Here is a 21574-nt window from a genome sequence, read left to right as displayed (position 1 = left end):
ACTAGGAAATCCTGTTACTACGTAGCCACAGTACCTTAGCCTGATCCAAGAGCCTATTCCTCTGTGTTATAGCACGTCCACGTGGTAACATCCAAACCATTTAAAACGTGCAAGGTCAATATCTGATTGTTTGAAATATATTTGTAATTCTGAAAGGAAAATATGAATGAACGTTAAATGGTCTATAGGTCGAAGGTATTTCACTTTAATATTCTTTTAACCTTGATGAGTTGAGGTCACAAAACAGTAAACCCCTGATGAAACCCTAAATTGATGTACAAGTAGACCATACCACAATGTTTTTCAATTTAATCAGGTATTTTTCTGCATCAAGATGAGAATAACATAGTATAATTATCACAACTGAATATATTGCAGGATGTACCCAAGTGCGATGTGACACAATGTTAGCGAGAATCTTGATGATGTGTGAGGTAGAGAATAGATGAGGTAGAGAATAGATGAGGTAGAGAATAGATGAGGTAGAGAATAGATGAGGTAGAGAATAGATGAGGTAGAGAATAGATGAGGTAGAGAATAGATGAGGTAGAGAATAGACACACTCACACGTATGGACAGCATCCTGTATTTTTCACCATCCATTGACCAAATCCAATTTGTTAAGACCCCTCTACGACTCACTTACTGGGTCTGTGGTCAATATAAATCAGATTTCCTTGATTGGACATCCCATTATCCCTTTTGCTCAGACCCATTGCATTTGGAGTAAAGTAGGGCCGAGACGGATGCCCGGGACAGATCGGAGCTGTGGCTCCAGCGAGTCCGCCGCCTTTTAAAGGGTAAAAGCCTGACATATTAGTCATAAGTGTTCTTTAAATTCATTATCATCTTAACACGCGAGCGGCGCATGTGTCAGGGGGGGAAATAAGCCTCTTTAATGAGGTTAGTGGATCCATTTAAAGCTTTACAGTTGCTGTGCTGTCCTCCATGTCACAACCAGTCTCGAGAAGGCAGCAACAGCAGCATCCTCTCCTTCAATGAGATTGCACAAGTCGCTTCTCATGCAGTGAGCGTTAAAATTAGTTTCACTCAGGAAGTCAACGAGCAGATACTATTAACATTTCTGACAAGCTTGGCCGACAACAAAACGATACAAATCTCTTTTTGTTCCTCATATTTGCATGCACAAAAATTTTACGTGGATAAAAGTTAAAAACAGGATCTGGGGAGATTTTTATTCCCAATTACTTTGATTCTATTTGACTAGCATAGCACACACAAACGTGGAGTATGTCACCTCACCTGTGCTGGTGAGATATGTGAGCCTTTTCAGGAAAATAGGCATATGTTGCACGTCACTACTTCACAGGAAAGGCATTTGAACGTAATTCTTTTTTTTCTTCAAAATGCGTTTTTTAGAACCTTAATACCAACTTGTATGCCATCTGTAAACACAAATTAAATTGTTAAATTAAGAGCGTAGTTGGTTTAGCCACGGAAAAAGACAGGAAGCTTCCCGCTCGCCATTATTAGCTGAGATAATGGATGGGCTGGACATGCCAAGAGATGAGTTCGGATTGGCATGCCATGTAGCATGCTTCTGTCTATAACATGAGCTGTTCAGTATGTGTAGGGAATCCTTTCTACCTGTGCTTTTTTGAAAGATATCATGAAGAACTGCAAAAGTGTTGCTACTGTTCGTCACTTTCTGGAGGATGATCGTGCCATGCTGATTCTCTCTGACTCTGAAAATGAATCAGACGATGAGGAAATCCCTGATTTAGGTACACATATTTTAATTGAACCATAAATTGTAGTCTTCTGAAATGGCGATCAACAGTGTTGTTATCACGGAAAAAGCTGAGCGAGATTTGAAATCAGTGGAATTCCCGGTGGAAGCAGAGTATGATAGCTAAGGAGATGGAGACAATTCTGGCATTTGATTGCAAATATGCAGAGGGAGTCGAAAAGAGAACACAGAAGGTTGTTGTATAAAACACCTGTCTCCAGATGACATCTTCAAACTAAGGGCAACCATGGCATTCGTGACAGAGAGGGAGAAGCGTCCATCCATGTATACGGGTAATTTTGTGAGAAAGTTATTTTCATTGCAAATGAAAGCATACTGTTAGCTAGCTAGCTAACATTAGTTTGCTGGCTCGCTAGCCAACATGCATGGTGGCTAGCTATGATAATCAGTTTGTATTGTTAGTAGTATGGGTTGGGATTATTGCCGCATTCAAAACATCTGAACTTAGAACTGGGAACTCAGAAATCTCCGACTTCAGTGCGTTCAAAAAAACGAGCTCCGACTGGGAAAAATAGTTTTGAACGGTCCTCCAACTCAGAATTCCAACTCGGGAACTCAGACCTCTTTCTAGAGCCCCGACATTACGACCTGAAGATCACTGACGTCATGATTTGACCTCGTATTTTTCCAAGATCCCAGTTGTCCTAAAAGCACCATTAGGTTCATTGTTTAGCTAGCTACATGTCGAAAAAAACAGATGATTACTTGACCCATCATGTTAGCCGGATGTGTCTGTGGGTGATTACAATCTATTGTATTTCATGAACATGTGTACATGTCTAGACAATAGTGACCCATCCACTTAGCTAGATGTGGCTGGGCCTACTACTTTCACCCCTTTAGTCTTGAAATATTTGGTTGTTTACTACACTACCTTACTCTGTTTAGCACATGGCCTCACATGTGAATCCTTAAAGAGATGGGTGGGGCTCAGGCTTTAGAGGGTGTGAATGAATCTGAATGGGTGTAGACAAAGAAGAGCTCTCTAAGGTGGTGTACTAAAACATTTAAGGGCCATTTTCACAAAAGTGGGGTTACAAGTTTATCAACTTTCAAAGCAGAATTACTTTCCCCTTGTTCCTGAAATGCAGTGTATGACATACACTTTTCTAGCTCTGAGTCTACTTTTATCCAATGTAAAAAATAAAAATAAAAGATTTTTAAATGTTGCTACATAAGACCGGATCGAGCCGGTCGGTCACATATACCGTGTCTCTTTCTTTCTCTCTCTCCTCCTTAGGAACTCTTGGAGCATAGCCTTTCAGGCTATGACTTCTCTCTCCTCTCTGATCAGGCCTAGAATAATGCCTTGTAATGCTTTGTAATTTAAGCTTTTGTATTGTACAGGGAGGCAGGTAGCCTAGCGGTTAAGAGTGTTGGGCCAGTAACCGAAAGGTTGCTGGTTTGAATCCCCAAGCCGACTAGGTGAAACATCTATCGATGTGCTCTTGGGCACTTCACCCTATTTGCTCTGCATAAGAGCATCTGCTAAATGACTGGAATGTATGTGAATCCCTTCATTTTACAATGTTAATTCATTATTTGCTATTGATATAGACAATTCTTAGTTCTTGTTTGTCCTTTCTCTTACTGTAGCTCAGCTATAGTCTCTTGCATATTGCTAAATCATTTTTATGGAGTCAGATAATGAATTGAATGGACTTCGTTAATTGCATAGTCTTATTATGAGTTGCAGGTGAGGTGTATATAATATATAATATAATATTACCCCACTACACGCTCATTTGGTTCATCTTAATGGGGTGACTTCCCCACGAACCTGACTGTGTGAGTGCGTGTGTGTTTGTGTTTGTATTTTTTTCGGATGAGCGAGTGGGTGTGCATGTGTGTGCATTTGAGTGAGTGGCCTACAGAGTGCGATGACAACCCAAATCTACTTTAGCCGCCAAACACCATCCGCCATTACCCAATATTAGGCTCATAACTACTACCTCACCCACATCTAAGGAACAATTCAGCTTAGAAAAGTATATTGTTGGTCTTTGATCCACATTCACAAGAACGTGCTTCAATGTATTGTCACTTTGTCACTTCTGTCACTTTGAGATTAAAACAGTTGCATCCAAAAATATATCATTTTTTCCATTCCCAGCTCTTCAAATCTTATTTCACCTAATGCAAATACATCAAGATGTCCTTGTATACAGTAAACAGTCATTTGTAAAACAAGGTATCTGATGTCAATTTCATTACACAAATATTGTAGCCAGATGCCAATAACCATCAACATTATCCAACTGACACCTGGCACCAATACTAAACAGTACTAATAACAACAATACTACTACTAATCCCTACTGCCTATTTTATAAGATTAAACATAAAATAAAGGATAAAAAAAGAATAGCTGTGACTTTTATTTCCCTATTATGTATGAGATTATTGAGATTATTGAGATTATTCCAAACGCTGAGAAACTAGTGCAACAGCACAACTGGCGTACTGTGACAGACTGGATTATCTGCTCATTTTCTACCCGGTCCTGGCATGAGTTGAAATGAGAGTGATCTACAGCTTTGGCACAAAGAAAAATCCCCACTGAGGTGAAACTACCCATAACGTCTGTTTGAGATGACTTTCTGACTATTATCTGAAGCTCCTGTGGTACTGATATCTGAAACACAGTTTATGGCAAAGGTATTCAGTCTTTGAGATTTTCAGGACAAGATGTGTTAGAAGAGATGGCTTGATATAAGTATTTTTCTCATACTGTATTTGGACAATACTGACAACAGCAGTAGCAGCAAAGCAACATCATGCTCTCAAAAGCAGCAGCTAATGCATCAGAGCTCGTTCCTGCCTCAATGCTGTATTTTCCTTTCTTCAAGCCCTCCTTTACCCTAACCGTTGTCATGTAAAAGACCACACCATCTCCATCCACCATCAGAAGGGGTTGGTTCTTTAGTTATTTCTGGGGTTTTGGCTTATCATGCGGCTATTTGTATGCACTGAGTGTACAAAACATTAGGAACACCTGTGGAACGCTTCCACACCTTGAGTCTATAACCCGACAAATTGAGACTGTTCTGAGGGCAAAAGGGGGTACAGCTCAAAATTAGGAGAACGTTAGTTTTATTGCACTCACTTCATCCTGTACTTTAGAGCATTATTAGTATTATAAAGGGTTATTGCGCATATTCAACTCTATGAATACCAAAATACTGCACAGCGGTGGGAAGTGTTTCAGTGACTCAAATATTGCACTGTAGACTGAGCAAGGAGGATAAGCAAGAAAACACCAATGTCTTACATGTCAACACAACACTTTCTGTAAGCACAGAGCTTGTACACTTGTACACCACTTAAAGCAATGAACTGAGACAGGTTGGGAATGGGTATGGACAGATCATAGGTGATGAGTTAAAAAATGTAAAAAATGAGTTATTTGTATATCCCAATATCATTCAGACACAGGAGTTCATCCAGACCTTACCTCTTTCTCATGATACTGTAATGTAGCTCATCCTCCTGCTTGATGTGGGCATGGTCTCCGCTGGTGCGGTCGCTGCCCTCGCTGTCGTCACTGCTAAAGACGGAGGAGAGCTCCCTCTTGGGCACACGGTTGGGGGGCAGGGGGATGGTGCGCTTCTCTGCCAAACGCCCGCGGTTCTGCAGGAAAAAAGGTGCTCTTAGAGATGTGGTTCTCCAGTTTGATGCTAACAGCATGCACGTGCTAACATGCTAACATTAACCACATGCTAGCATGCTAACACTAAGCACGTGCTTAATATGCTAACAATAAGCACGTGCTAACATGCTAGTAGCTAGCGTTCGAAGCACTCCTCCACTCTAAACATCTGACTTGGTGTGCAGTGGCCACCATAATATTCCCCATCAGTCATACACAGAAATCAATGCTGCTGCTGTCACGGGCGCAATAGCATACATTTATACTAGGAGTGATCATTATATGAGATTAATTTGTTCTACAATACATACATTTTTCTTAACAGCATTTAGCATTATTCAGAGGCAATACTAAGAACGTAGAAAGTACCACACGGGCTCAAGCTCCATAGCTGAACATAACAGCTTTATTGGTCATTTGTATGACCGGAATATTCCAATAACTTATTCCAAAATGATCATTATTATTATTAAGTACAAATATGGAGGCTATTCATGAAACAAAACTACCAAAGAAAAATGAACACCTTAAAAAAGCCACCACGATTAGACTGATTAAAGTAAGATGATATCAAAGGATAAGAAAGTCATTTATTGCTATCTAATATGGGTGTCAATAAGTATTTACTTTTCAAGGGGGGGGGGGGGGGTAAAGCGATAAATGTACTATTTTAAAGGAAAACTCCACCCCAAAACTATCTTTTGGTATTTGAAATGGGAAACCTGACACGTGTGATCAACGGTCCTCGCAATGTGCTTGAAAAAGCAAGCCATTACTGGTGCACAAGCCCACTGAAATGTGCTCAACTGACTAAAAGTAGGATAGACTCCATACAGGAAACAAGGGAAACACTACTCTCCAAAATCATATGCTTTTCCTGAAGAATAGGCTTCATGTTCTGGCTGAGACCCCGCTGACACATATATAGGCCTACTATATGATATTTTTTGTGACTATAGCTGCGAGTAATGACACAGAATATGTTTCAACTTACATTATACCCCAATACAGACATACTTATCAAATTTACCACTGAAATCATAATAGGGGGATTGTCTAAACAACAATTGTTTACCATAGCCAGAGTCCTAAGTGATAAGGGGGTCATGCAAAGGGAGGACAGGAAATGATTATGCTTGGTGTGTTCAGAGCTTTTGGGCCACAAAGCTCTAATGAGCGGAGCGAAAGGAAAGGAGGAGTGTGGCCCTGAGGGGTTCTGGGAGTGAAGCTGGGTGACCTTTAATGTGACCTGAAGAGGTCACTGCAGATTAACACGGCTCTATAGAGATAAATATGGGGGGGAGAAAAAGAGAAAGAGAGAGAGGCAGAATGGGAGGAAAGGGGGGAGAGAAACAGAATAGGAGGAAAGAAAGAGATAATTGAATTTGAGTAAAAGGAGAAAAGGCTATACAGATAAACACAGAGAGAGTGGACATAGCCTTGAAACCCTCTAGCTCTCTCTATCCCCACCCTCTCTCTCCATCTCTCTGTCGCTCTTTTTTTCCTCCCTCCCTCTTGCTCTCTCAGTGCCTACATCTCCAGTCTACTCTCCCGGACGCCTCCGAGCCCTCCAGCTATCCCTTCCACCACATGCAACCCCCCCATCTCTCTCTCCCTCCATCCCACAAGGGGCGAAGACATGAGTGGCAGGCTGGGGCAGGGGCGCCTAGCCAAGAGGCAAACAGGTGCAGCCCCTCTGGAGGCTCTCAAGTGGCAGACATTAAAACGAGTGAGGGGGGAAAAGGGAGGATAAAGATGAAAACATCCCTCAGGATGAGCAGGGCCACATAGTTCTGAAAAGAAAAAAAAATCTATTTTTCTGTCTTACCGAAAGAGTGTTTTTCCTTTCTTCTTTCCACAGGCAGATCTGTGAAGAGCAGTACCTTTGTATAAGTTCTTCTCAACTGCGTGAGGACAGTGGAGGAGTTTTCTTCTATTCCCGCTCCACTTCCTCTGACTTAACTACTTGGACTAGAGGTATGGAGTATGCTCTCTCTCTCTCTGGATTTCTCTCACTATAAGACAGACACACACCTGTCATATACGCACACACGCATATACACACACACCTGTCTTGTGAACTCACACACGCTCTCTCACACATACATACACACACACCTGTTCATGGGCACACATACCACACCTGTTCCTGCATGTAAAGAGGGGTTTTAATTAGCGGACATCGTGTGCTGGTCTACTGGAATATTCTGCCTATATTATTCTGAATATTCTTCGTGTGTAGACAACCACCCACATGGCCCTGACATACCCAGACCACCAGCCCTGGAAACCCCCTATCCTTTCTTTAGCAGCACTGACGCAGAACTGGGGGTGGGCTCCCACTGTTTCCGGCAACACTTCCGCATCGCGGAGGAGGGCCCTCTAAAACAAAACATGAAACAAAACACACCCCTGGCAGTCCACGTAGGAGTGTAAAAAAAGACACAATCATAATAAACACACACAAAAACACACACATCAACAGGAGAAGTAGTAGTGAATACACACATGTATAAACATATATGTAAACACACACACACACACACAAATACACTGTAAAAAAAAAAGTTCGTTGTTTCAAGTAATTATTATTATTAAGTAACTGGTTCTACAGCCTTTTTTGTTTCCTCAACTTTTCAGTCAAAGTGTTACCTAAAAAAAGTGTTGGCCCAAACTTAGCTCCAACTTTAAAAATTCAGTCAACTTAAAATTGTGTTTGCTCAAGTTGTCTTGTAGTTAAAACACCTACATTTGTATTTATTTTAAGTACACGCACAGACTTAAGGCGGCCTTACTGTGTGGTCAACCCTCTGTCGGCCATGGAAAAAGTCTTTCAGAAACAATACACTAAAAGCACCTCTATGAATATCCCCTCCTACACATTCTGTCTGACGGTCCAAGTCTGCCAGCCAAGAAATCTGTATGAAATCATCACACACCAACAACACACACATTCGCGTGCACACCGACACACCGACAGCACCCACAAACACACAGGTTTAGGCTTCAACAAAGTATCATATACAAGAACTGTGGCTGGAATTCTTCCCAAAAAGCTTTTGTAATTTCACTAAAACCACTTATCCGACCAAAGTGTGTGTTTAACTGCATGCTGGCGTCGGCTATCCACCGCCGCACCACACACACACCAGTCTCTTTAGGAACATGGGCTGTGTACATTCATAAAAGGAGAGAATAACTGTTCTAAAACTACAGAAATATCCTGTTCTTATTGTTGTTGTTTTATCAAAACCCCAGCCTATATTTAATGCCAAACAATACCGGCAAACAGTCATTTTGTATTTTTTTACTAAGCTTATTCCAGACCTTAAATGAAGCCTCTGTGGAAAGGCTATTAATGTGTTTTTTTTTAATCTCCCTGCCTTATTTCCTAAAAGGTGCTGTACCCTGCCACTGGCTCAAACCAGCATGCACACACACACACACACACACACACACACACACACACACACACACACACACACACACACACACACACACACACGCTGAGAGGTAACGGCAGACAGGCGCGTGACTCATTAGGCATTCATCCCCCAGGGAGAACGCTGGGGGGGCGCGTGCGAGAGAGAGAGACCGCTGCAGCTGCAGGAATGTCGCGGGCGGCTACCACTGTGTGTGTGTGTGTGTGTGTGTGTGTGTGTGTGTGTGTGTGTGTGTGTGTGTGTGTGTGTGTGTGTGTGTGTGTGTGTGTGTGTGTGTGTGTGTGTGTGTGTGTGTGTGGGTGTGTGTGTGTGTGTGTGTGTGTGTGTGTGTGTGTGTGTGTGTGTGTGTGTGTGTGTGTGTGTGTGTGTGTGTGCAGAGGCAGGGGGGACTTGGCGCAAGGACTGGCAGAGGGGGAGGGGTAGTTAGGAGATGACAGGGGGTTGAGGGAGAGAGACCGAGAGAGAGAGAGAGAGAGAGAAGGGGAAGGAGGAAAGGGCAGTCATTGCCACGCTCACATAGGTCCAGTGAAAAAAAGAGCCAAACGAACGTGTTTGTGTGCACTTAACTCCTTTTTCTGTTTATGTTTACCTCCACTCTGTCTTAATCACCCACTCACTAAAGTAAGCTACAATTCTGAAGGTACGTTACAGACTTTAGAAGCTACATTAGAGACACATTATGAGGGAGGGATTTCAAATCATACAACCCCTCCCACAAATAATTCAACCTCCTTTTCACCATATTGTACATACGGCGCATCTATAAATGCTTAGCCGCGGACTATATTTAATAGTGGAAAAGACTGTGTGATAAAAGTGTGTGTCTGTGTGTTTGTGGAGGGGGGTACGTAGTGGCAAGGCAACACTTGGTTTTTCATGGCCAGAATAATATTTGGGGGGGGGGGGGGGGCATAGGGGGGGAGAAAGCACTGTAGGAAAGGACAGGCATGCAACCAAACACCCCCCTCCCCCCGTCACCTCCCTCCCTCACACACACACCATCCTCCCTTTCCTCTCTCTGCCCCCACCCCTCGGCCCTCACACGCTGAGCTGAACGGGCGGTTGCGGCCCAGTGGAGCAGGACGAGGGACGAGTGGGAGGAAGGGAAGGGGTTCTAGGAGGGCGAGAGGCGGCGAGGGGGAGAAGGGGCGGTGGTGAGAGGTTAGTGGCGGTGCAGCCAGGTGTGCCAGCGCCTCTCTCTTGTGTTTGGATAGGCCCGACCAAGGCAGCCGTGCGAGAACTTTAGACAGGTAACGACTCTGCCATTCTTTCCCCAGACAAAATCATCGGAAGAGGGAGAGGCAGGGAGGGGTTGTCTAAGGGAGATAGAGAGAAAGCCGAGTCCAGCAAGGTTGAGTTTTGCAGAATAAAACGAAAATATACTGTATGTCTGAGAACGCTTCATATCCGCCCCAATGTCTGTATTTTTGTATAAAAACAAATTTATGCAAACCTGTATTTATAGCATTATAGCATATATCTTTCATTCAATCACACTACTCTGCATACTGTGGCATGTGTGAAACACTGAGTTGAGCGACTACACTCTTGGAAAACAAGGTGCTATCTAGAACCTAAAAGGGTTCTTCGGCTGTCCCCATAAAGAGAAACATTTGATGAAGCCTTTATGGTTCCAGGTAGAACCCTATTAGGTTCCATGTAGAACCCTTTCCCCAGACGGTTCTACATGGAACTCAAAAGAGTTCTACCTGGAACCAAAACGGGTTCTACCTGGAACCAAAAAGTGTTCTCCTATGGGGACAGCCGAAGAACCCTTTTGGAACCCTTTTTTCTAAGAGTGTGGCGTCAGTGAAGAGGCCCCACAGAAAGAGGAAGAGACCACTCGACCACTATGCTATCATATGAGGTCAGACGTCTGTACACATACTGGGAGGAGAGAGAAGTTCCATAAATATCTCTGCTGGCTTTGTCATCATCAGCTGTAAACAACTGATAGATGAGCAGTCCACCTTATTTAGCTAACTCCATCAGTCCCACCGAAAAACACACACACATGCACACACACACACAGACAAGACAGGAGAAAGGCAAGGTATATAGGGGCTCTGATCGAGGCCAGAGGCTTCACTCTCCCTGTCAATCTCTGGTCCTGTCATCTAGCCTCTTACTGATAGTGCAGGCTAACACAGGCTAATGGCTAATTCACTGGCTAATGGCTAATTCACTGGCATAATGGATCATTGCAGACAGAATTATTCATAGATATATAAAGTGGCTATGTTGAGTGTATGTGTGCGTGCGTGTGCAGGCCTGTGTGTGTGTGTTTGTGTGTGTGAGACAGAGGGAGGGAGTGTGTTACAGTACTTGTAAGCCTGCCAATAAGTTGCACTTTTAGTATTGATTGCTAACACTAAGGCTACCCAGAATGCAAGGCCCCTAGTGAATAAGCAAATCATTAGAGACTCAGTTATTCTCTAATTTGGCCAATTGACTAAGAAACACACTAGAGTCCTGAACCATGCATCGCTCCTTCCCTAAAGATGGGTACTGTGGTTGCCATGGTAGCATAGCCTTAGTGCCATGTGGGACACACACAGAGACCCACACACACTGCACACACACACTGCACACATACAGCACAAACACACTCACGCAAATACATACACACATTTGTGCAAACGCATGCGCACACACACACACTCCAACCCCCTGCAGGGAGTGAGCTGTTCAGGGACAGAGAGGCGTCAGCCCTGCTTATCCCCAGCATCACAGTGGCACTCAGCCAATAGAAAGTCCCCAACAAATGGCCATATCAAAGCAATAACCAAGGGTGCGTTCAGCAGGAAGCAACGTTTTGGAACGTTCAAATATAAATATGCTATGTAGGACAAACATGCCTCTCCGACGTAGAATAAGGAATCATGTCGGCTCTCTTCATGGAATTTCTATCTGCAACGTTCGACAACGTTTTGCAACTGAACATCGCCGTGCGTCGTACAATATCAACAGCAACTTATATTGGTATTGTACTGGTAACTTCCTGTTCTTCCTGTCTTATCATTAAGAAAGGCACTAATATGGATCACTCCCTAATAACTACTGACTCTAGTCCACATATCAAATGAATGTCTGCTGCTACGCCTTGCCAGTGTCACACTGGGTTACAAGCATTTCGCTACACTCGCATTAACGTCTGCTAACCATGTGTATGTGACCAATAACGTTTGATTTGATTTGGTTACTATGTGCAATACATTGAAATATACACAAAACTCACACAGGAAATCTGATTTTGAAATGGGAACCTATGGCTCTTTGAGTTTCAACCGCCCTAAAATGACTGTTGTTGGAAGCAGGGATGTATAATAATAATAACAAAGAGTCATCTCCCCACAGTACCCTAACATGGATGTGTGTGTGTTTATGTGTGCGTGTGTGCTAGCGTTTGTGTGTGCATCTGTGCACATACTTTCCCACATTTTGTTGTGTTACAGCCTGAGTTTATAATTGATTACATTTAGATTTATTTTTCACTGGCCTACACACAATACCCCAGAATGTCAAAGTGGAATTATGTTAATAAAAAATGAAAAGCTGAAATGTCTTGAGTCAATAAGTAATCAACCCCTTTGTTATGGCAAGCCTAAATAAGTTCAGGAGTAAACATTTGCTTAACAAATCGCATAATCATTTGCATGAAAGCACTCTGTGTACAGTAATAGTATTTAATATTATTTTTGAATGACTACCTCATCTCTGTACCCCACACATACAATTATCTGTAAGGTACCTCAGTCGATCAGTGAATTTCAAACACAGATTCAACCACAAAGACCAGGGAGGTTTTCCAATAACTCGCAAAGAAGGGCACCTATTGGTAGATGTGTAAAAATACAAATAAAAGCAGACATTGACTATCCCTTAGAGCATGGTGAAGTTATAAATTACACTTTGGATGGTGTATTAATACACCCAGTCACTACAAAGATACAGGTGTCCGTCCTAACTCAGTTGCCGGAGAGGAAGGAAACCTCTCAGGGATTTCACCATGAGGCCAATGGCTGTGATAGGAGAAAACTGAGGATGGATCAACAACATTGTAGTTACTCCACAATACTAGCCTAATTGACAGAGTGAAAAAAGGAAGCCTGTACAGAATAAAACATTTCCAAAACATGCATCATGTTTGCAACAAGGCACTGAAGTAATAGTGCAAAGAATATGGCAAAGCGATTACATTTTGGTCCTAAATATGAAGTGCTTTGTTTGTGGCAAATCCAATACAACATATTACTGAGTACCACTCTACATATTTTCAAGCATAGTGGAGGCTGCATCATGTTATGGGTATTCTTGTAATGGTTAAGGACTGGGGAATTTTTTAGGATAAAAAAGAAACCGAATGGAGCTAAGCACAGGAAAACCTGGTTCAGTCTGCTTTCCACCAGACACTGGGAGATGAATTTACCTTTCAGCAGTACAATAGCCTAAAATACAAGGCCAAATCTACACTGGAGTTGCTTACCAAGAAGACAGTGAATGTTCCTGAATGGCCTAGTTAGTTTTGACACAAATCTACTTGAACATCTATGGCAAGACCTGAAAATGGTTGTCTAGCAATGATCAACAACCAATTTGACAGCTTCAAGAATTATGAAAATAATAATGGGCATATGTTGCACAATCCAGGTGTGGAAAGCTCTTAGAGACTTACCCAGAAAGACTCGCAGCTGTAATTGCTGCAAAAGCTATGTCTACAAAGTGTTGACTCAGGGGTGTGAATACTTGTGTAAATGAGATATTTCTGTATTTTATTTTCAATACCTTTGTTACAATTTCTAAAAACAAGTTTTCACTTTATCATTAGGGAGTATTGTGGGTAGATGGGTGAGAGACAACAATCAATTAAATCAATTTTGAATTATGGCTGTAACACAACAAAATGTGGAATAAATCAAGGGGTTTGAATACTTTCTGAAAGCACTTTATGTATGTGCGTGCATATATGTGCGTATATGTGTGCATGTGTTTTGTTTTTTCTTGCTCTGTGGTCAGGATGCAGGAGAGGGGGAGGCCCCTGATTGGAGGTGCTCTTTACGAGCCGGAGGTAGAGAGTGTACTTTCCTCCTGGCCTCCGCCGGTTCCGCTGGAATAACAGAGCGCAGAAGGCCCGGTTCTCCCTGGAGCACACACACGCACACACACACAACTTAACCCTCTCTCAAACAGCGACCACACACACCGGGTAAATGAAGAGCACAAATCTACAGAGCAGTTAAACGAGGGCGCTACAAGCAAAACATGGCTTTATTAACATGTTCTATTTTATTCATGTATGTCATACCTCAACATTATAACCTCAGTATATGAAATACAAGCAGACAAACCAGGCAATTGTCAATTATACAATGGGTGGGTCTAATCCTGAATGCTGATTGGTTAAAACCGCATTCCAGCCTGTGTCTTTTCCACAAGTTACCGCTGGCTAAATATATGACGTTAAACTGCCTATTTACTCTGTTCCATCTGACTGTGCAATCCACTGTCTCATCAGCCCAGCCAAGCAATTTATAAACTTGATCTCCACTATAAAAAGCATCAAGACATTATCTCACATTTCTTTTAGACTAACATTTAGTTTTCAACAGTGGAGATTTGTACAATCCTTGCCTGTCTGTCTCTCCGACATTTGCAACATTGTTTCAATATTCAATTCGGATCTTTGTCTGTCCCATAGTAATGAACGTGTTGGGATGAGACAGACAGACAGGCAGCGTTTCTCAGCCAGTCCGAATCATGAATCAACTGCCATCATTTTTATGGACATATACAAAGAAATGTCAATTGAAAAAAGGTCAGTTTGAAGTGCTTGTGTTAGCGGTGTTGTTGGCTTGCTCCTCTGAACAACAGTGTCCTGACGAGTGAGCACATTTTCTATGCCAGGCGAAATCGCACCTCATTAGCTCATTGTTATGGATGTATCCAAAAAAATGTCTCTAGAAAACAGTTTAAACAAATGCAAGTGCAGCTACTTTGCTGTTATTCTGGCTGCACGGTTTGACATGACTAAGTTAGCCGTAGTTGGCTGGCTAGCTAGCAAGCAAGGGATAAAAACGTTGCCAGTCAGTATGGCAATAGAACATTTAGAACTAATGACTGGGTCGCGTTCATAGACACAGAACAAAAAGACTGAATGACTGGGTCGCGTCTCTGGCAACCGAACCGATAGGACGAACGATCAGCTGGCTTGGGTAGCAACCCCAGATTTGTGTCGGGACTATATCTCGTGGAAGGATGAAATAGTATGAATAAATTCATCAAAATAAAAAACATTTATGATAATGTGTCAATCATTATTTGAATATGTTGGTAACCCGTTGTATAAAAGTGATAATGCCCTCGAAGCCGGTGTTTGGAGGATTTATTGACATGGTTTGCCGGACCTCGACCACCCGTGCCAATATATCCTCCAAACAAAGGCTTCTCGGGCATCATCACTTTATCAACATACACTTTTGTCTCATCTACAGTACACACAGTGTTTCCATGCAAAAACGGTATATATCTCAATGGTGACAGTAACTGTTAACAAAACAGTATACTGTATTATAGGCCTAGTATGGTAGAGCATAACACAAAACAATGAAAAGGGCTCAAAATTGCTCAATTGTTACAGTGTGAATATGTTCAGTAGCTCTGTATTAGTGTGGTGTGTGCGCGCATACCCGCATGTGTGTGAGATCATTTTCTATGCCAGGCGACTGGGTCGTTGCCACACTCTCATCACAGAGAGAGTGCTAGTGTGTACCATTCGGCGGAGGGCGGCACGGGGGAGGAAGACGCCGAGACAGGCGAGACAAGCCCCGCTGCCTTCCCTTCTCCTCCACACCTCTCGTGAACCCGCCGACACTATGTGCTGTGCTGTGTGCTTGCGTTTGTTATTCACCTGGGTAGCCTCTGTAGCTCTACCTCCCGAGAGAGCGAGCGCGAGAGAGAGAGAGTGAGCGAAAGCGAAAGTGAAACTGGGGGAAACTATAGGTTTGGACACACTCAGCACAACAGTACCATATTGTCATCCAACATTATCATGGCTTTTCAACCCGTGCCACTTTCAGCTACTTGATTGCCAAACAGGAGGCTGTCTACAATGTATTACCTTCTGCTGTACCAAGGATGTCATAAATAAGATGATAAGATGTTCATTTGTGAGATACAGGTAAGCCTACAATGTGTTTTCAGCAGTAATTTCAAATCTGTTGAAATCCCATCTTTGGTTTGTGAAAACAATTCACAGGAACCCGCACTGCTCATAAACAATAGATAGAATGAGGCACCATCACAAGCCATCAGACAAGCACATCTGTAGGGAAAAGCCTGCCATTTCTGGCTAAGCAAAGAACAGGCACTGACAACAAAGAGGTGTGCACACTGCTATAAACAGTACGATTACAATAGGCTTTTGTGTCAGGACTCAGAAAGCCAACTCCTGGCAAGTTACTTGAGTCATGTCACTCTATGACTGTTAATTTACTGTCAGTAGAAATGACAAACTTTTTTTTTAAAGAAAGACAATTTGCAGACAACCCGACAAAATGTATTGTGCCACTGTTCAGCTGCAGTATAACATTTGATGTTAAATTCCCCCCAAAACAAATCTACTTATGTATTCTCCCAGAACTCTCTTTTTAGCCAATGCATTCCATTTGTAATATTGTTTTCATGAACCCTATGTGGTAGTAGCGTGTATCTGTATTCTTGGCTGTGAAGAAAACGTCACCAGTTTACCTGTATCACTCAAACACCTCCAGCTTATCTAAACCGCTTTTGCCTTGCGTGCCTCACAAACAAAAATCAGCAGTAGCCACGCTCAGTAGCTCGCTAAGCCTCTTACTCCCTCAAGATTAGAGCTTTGGAGCGATGACAGATGCACTCTGTAGTGATAAAAAACACACACACACACACACACACTGCACCTGTGTGAACAGATTTGGCGACGGTGAGTCGGCGACGGTGAGTCGGCGACGGTGAGTCGGCGACGGTGAGTCGGCAACGGTGAGTCGGCAACGGTGAGCCAGCAACGTGCTCGCTCAAAGCCAGCACACTGGCACAGACACCACACCAGTGACACCTCACAACCTGCATGGCATAATGCCATTAGCTCAGCTGAACGGGGACGGCATGGCGAACACAGCCCAGTGAAACAGCTAGGAGAGGAAACGCAGCAATGGACAGAGGAGCCATGAGAATGAGACCAATCTAGCAAAAGGGAGCCTGACTAGTCACCCATTCATATTACTTATTAACATGGACTAGAATTGGGCCATTCAATCTCGGCTTCATGTTGTGGTTTGAGCCAGTGTTGATTTTAATGTTGTGTATATATCTGTGAATAATGACATAAAGAAGTGCATACTCAACCAACAGAACGAAAACTTCAGGCCAGGCACCATTCCCTCATATGGTGTTTTTCCCCCTTAATAATATTGCAATCAACTTTTACCAGTTGAACGTAAACACACATATAATAATTTTTTGTATTACAATTCTTCTGAAATATTGTATTGAAATATGAAAATTTGGCAAAATATCTTTAAATATGTGCAATAATAGTGTTTAACATGATTTTTGAATGATTACCTCATCTCTGTACCCCACACACATACAATTTCCTGTAATGTCCCTCAACCATGCAGTTTATTTCAAACACAGATTCACTACAAAGATACAGGTGTCCTTCCTAAGTCAGTTGCCGGAGAGGAAGGAAACCACTCAGGGATTTCACCATGAGACCAATGGTTATTTTAATAAAACAGTTACCGAGTTTAATGGCTGTGATAGGAGATTACTGAGGATAGTTCAACAACATTGTAGTTACTCCACAATACTAACCTAAATAGAGTGAAAAAATAGAAGCCTGTACAGAATACAAATATTCCAAAACATGCGTCCTGTTTGCAATAAGGCACTAAATTAAAACTGCTAATAATGTGGCAAAGAAATTAACTTTATGTCCTGAATGCAAAGTATTATGTTTGAGGCAAATCCAACACAACACATCACTGAGTACCACTCTTCATATTTTCAAGCATGGTGGTGGCTGAATCATGTTATGGATATGCTTGTCATTGACAAGGACTAGGGAGTTTTTTAGGATAAAAAGAAACAGAATAGAGCTAAGCACAGGCAAAATCCTAGGGGATAACCTGGTTCAGTTTGCTTTCCACCAGATACTGGGAGACAAATTCACCTTTAAGCAGGACAATAACCTAAAACAAAAGGTCAAATATACACTGGAGTTGCTAACTAAGACGACATTGAATGTTCCTGAGTGTCCAAGTTACAGTTTTGACTTAAATCGGCTTGAGAATCTATGGCAAGACTTGAAAATGATCAACAACCAATTTGACAGATCTTGAAGAATTAAAAAAAGAATAATGTGTTAAAATTGTACAATCCAGGTGTACAACGCTCTTAGAGACTTACCCAGAAAGACTCACAGCTGTAATCACCCAAGCATTGAGCATTATAGACCAATATTATTCTGAATATATTCTGTCACAAAAGGCAGATTGCTTAAGACCAATGCTGCTTACTCTGTGTCTCAATAAAAATAAAATGTAGTTTAGAGCAAGCTTTTAGCCCAGTCGTCATCACAGACAATTGGAATCAGCAATGCAACATACCGTTTTAAACCAATGATAAAGCAAGGAAAACAAATGTAAGAATTGAAATGCTGATGAAACCATAATCTTACCACTGGAGACGAAATTCGACACCCAGGGCAATCACAGATTGGAGGATGTACCTGTAAAATTCCTTTGGACATAAGGGTCTTTAAACTTTTCCCTGGGAGAGAGAGAAAGAGTGAGAGAGAGAGAGTTAGAACGAGTTATAATACAAAAATATACCATACTTATACAGGACCCATTGATATCAGCAACTTTAAATCAATGGCATGTATAACCTACACATGGAGGTGATTACAAATGACAGGACATTCAAGAGCCTTATATAGGCCAATATATTTGTCTAGCGAACATAAGACTATGTTAACAGAGTCTACACATAAACATCAATAAAACAGTTTGTGCAACACAAAATGTGGATAATTATTGAATAATCACGAATCCAAAACTAAAACATAAACATTACATTTGGAATTGCCAGTTTTTCAAACTAAATGACCTAGTTTCATCGATGAGTTCTAGTTGAGCCCCGTGTGTTAAGATACATGACAGTAGGCTATTGTCATTGTATCTAATCTCAGATATGTAACTATCTTTTATCAGGCTAGCATGTTTTGCCTGAGGGCAACACCCTCTCCCAACAGAACTTGGGGTGAGGTGAGGTTCTAAAATAAGTGCGCACGCGGCCAGCCCAATAATGGGTAATTATTAAAATAGTCCCGAAGTTAGTCAATAATATTCATTGTTCTAATAATAAATCAATTAATAAACATCTTCTGGTACGTTTGTTTTGTCTGAGCCAATGTATAACTTTTGAAACCAAAATAGTAGCCGGCCAATAACATCATTATTTTGGATAGTTGCAACGCAAACATAATCTACCCAAAATAAACCAAAAGAGTAAGGAATAGCCTACAACTTCAAGTCAAATAATTTCGTTCCCTGTCTCCAATATCATTCTGGTCTTTTGAGGTGTCAACACCCATTTAGCCTTCTGTTATACCCAACACTCAACGGAATGATACCCGCAACGTCTATCAACTGCCATATACTGTTTAAACAATTCTGTACCCAAATATTAACGTTTTTCACCTTAGTCCACGACTCCTTACGCCCCGTTTTGCGAATGGTCGCTGCCTGTGAAGATACAGTGAGGGTATGTGCTTTTCTCATCTCTCTTCTTACGCGCTGTAGTTGGTGTACTGCTGAGTAACCCTTTAACTACGAAACGCAGAACCAAACCAGGGAAACCGAATTTCCACTCACCAAACAATGACAAAAACCTTAAATTGGGTATCCTCCTCAAAATGAACATACTTAAAAAAAGGTATACATAATGTTTTATGTTGCCTACCTTTGTGCCTTATACTTCGTTTCCAATCTTTGGCGGTCTCCCTTCCACTGACGAACTGGAACTCATTCGGGGTGAGCCACTCGCCCCGGTATTTGATTGAGGGTCCCTTACTACCTTGGCACAGTTTGTTAATGTATAGTAAAGCCTTGTTCTCCCCGCACTCCACCTCGATGCATGGTTCCCCGTTCTCAAAAAACGGCTGAAAGTCGGGGATGGAGGAAAACCTCTCCAGCATTAAGTCGTCCGGGTGATGGTGAAGGTGCTGGTGATGCAGTGCGGAGTCGTGGAGCCCCAAGTACAAGCGGTGATGGCCGAAAATATGGTCGTACTGCGGTGGGTGCGGGGTCACCACAGTGATAGCGGTGTCATTTAAAGGGGCCAGGTATTCGGACTGGTTGAAGGCAGCCAATGCCAATACGTCCCCATCCAGTCTCTCCTTTTTGATGGCAGGCATGTTACTGGGAGCGAAGCGCCAGTAACAAGTGATTAGCAGCTAGTCCGACCAACTTGTGTGTCCTCTTTTCGGAGTTGGTCAGCCGCCCCAGACTTGAAGACGAGACACTTTGTTTTAGGCAGGGCTCTGGTGTCGCTCTGTGACAGCGGTCTGTTGAACTTCCCCGACAGATTGCCATTCACTAGTTTCCAGCTCTCTGTAGTCGCCGCGCTCTCTGCCGCCACACTCCACCACTCACCACTCGCATGACGGTTCTCGCCGCGCTCCTGCCTACCACCCGCGCTTCTGCCTACCACTTTTAATCGGACTTGCGCTACTAATACCTGACACGTTGGAGTGGTCATACCTTAGCCATGGACATCACGTTATCCACAATGATCATTGACACTTCCCCACATGTCTCTTCAGTTTAGTATTTTCTAAACAGTAAGCCTATTGTTATGATGTTGGTTTCTCTTATTTTACCGGCCTTTATTTATTGCAATTAACAAGTTTACAGTCATTGTGCCTTCCAATATGCTGGTATTACGCAAGACGGTGTCTACCTGAATAATAAACAATACTAGGCTATACAACGTCTTATTTGATGTATTAGAAGTTGTACAAAAAGATGCAGGTATAGGCTCCTTTGCTACATACTTTCCATATGCCATAAAACTAGAGCCTCTGGCTATCTGAGCATTGCAAACTTCCCTATTTTTCAAATTATTTCAAAGTATTTGCGTGGAACAAATTCAACTGATGGGACCTTTGAAATAGTTGTTTTTCAACCCTGTGTAGGCTATATCGTTAAAGTCACGGTGAAGTTCACAGACCCAGACCAAACAAGATTTGCACTCTCCGCCGCTTCTAAACTTGGCCCATTTAAACAGCCGAGGTTTTGCGAGCGCGAAAACTTGAAGGGGGGTGCGCGACGGACGTCATTATTGCGCAAAATTTAGCCTAAACACAGTCACATATTCCTGACACATAGTGTAGCCTACGGATTATAATATTTCCCTATTCTTAAATGTTTATAATATTCATGTTCATATATCAGCAGGTACATATAGCCTACAACAACAATACATATTGAAACAATAAAATTCAATGTCAGTTGATGGTTAGGCCTACCAAGGTAGGGATACATTTTTTGATAGGCTATGCTAACATAGAAGTAGGCCCCATTGTCTCGCAACAACAAGAAAACACGTACAGGCCTATAGATCATATTCCATTCAATTTAACAACAGCTTTGAACACATATATGTTCATTC

General features: G+C 42.3%; 1 protein-coding gene across 5 annotated transcripts in view; it reads right to left on the bottom strand.

Annotated features, from left to right (window-relative positions):
• Nucleotides 1-21078, bottom strand: part of samd11 (sterile alpha motif domain containing 11) — an 85373-nt gene extending 64295 nt beyond the window's left edge. For 2 of the 5 annotated variants that reach the window (XM_055892186.1, XM_055892188.1), the window contains exons 1-3: nucleotides 19865-21076; nucleotides 18579-18670; nucleotides 5226-5401 (exon numbers count right to left, since the gene is read on the bottom strand). In XM_055892186.1, the coding sequence (XP_055748161.1) occupies nucleotides 5226-5401; nucleotides 18579-18670; nucleotides 19865-20318 (722 nt within the window). In that variant the 5' untranslated portion in view covers nucleotides 20319-21076. Of the gene's footprint in view, nucleotides 1-5225; nucleotides 5402-18578; nucleotides 18671-19602; nucleotides 19734-19864 lie in introns of those variants that run through there. The other 3 variants (XM_055892187.1, XM_055892190.1, XM_055892189.1) reach the window with 3 other exon arrangements.
• Between the last annotated feature and the right edge of the window lie 496 nt (nucleotides 21079-21574).

This window comes from Salvelinus fontinalis, chromosome 31 (genome assembly GCF_029448725.1).
Source record: "Salvelinus fontinalis isolate EN_2023a chromosome 31, ASM2944872v1, whole genome shotgun sequence".
In the NCBI taxonomy this organism is placed as follows: Eukaryota; Metazoa; Chordata; class Actinopteri; order Salmoniformes; family Salmonidae; genus Salvelinus; species Salvelinus fontinalis.
Note: the sequence above shows the minus strand (reverse complement) of the source record. Positions and strands in the feature narration are given on the sequence as shown.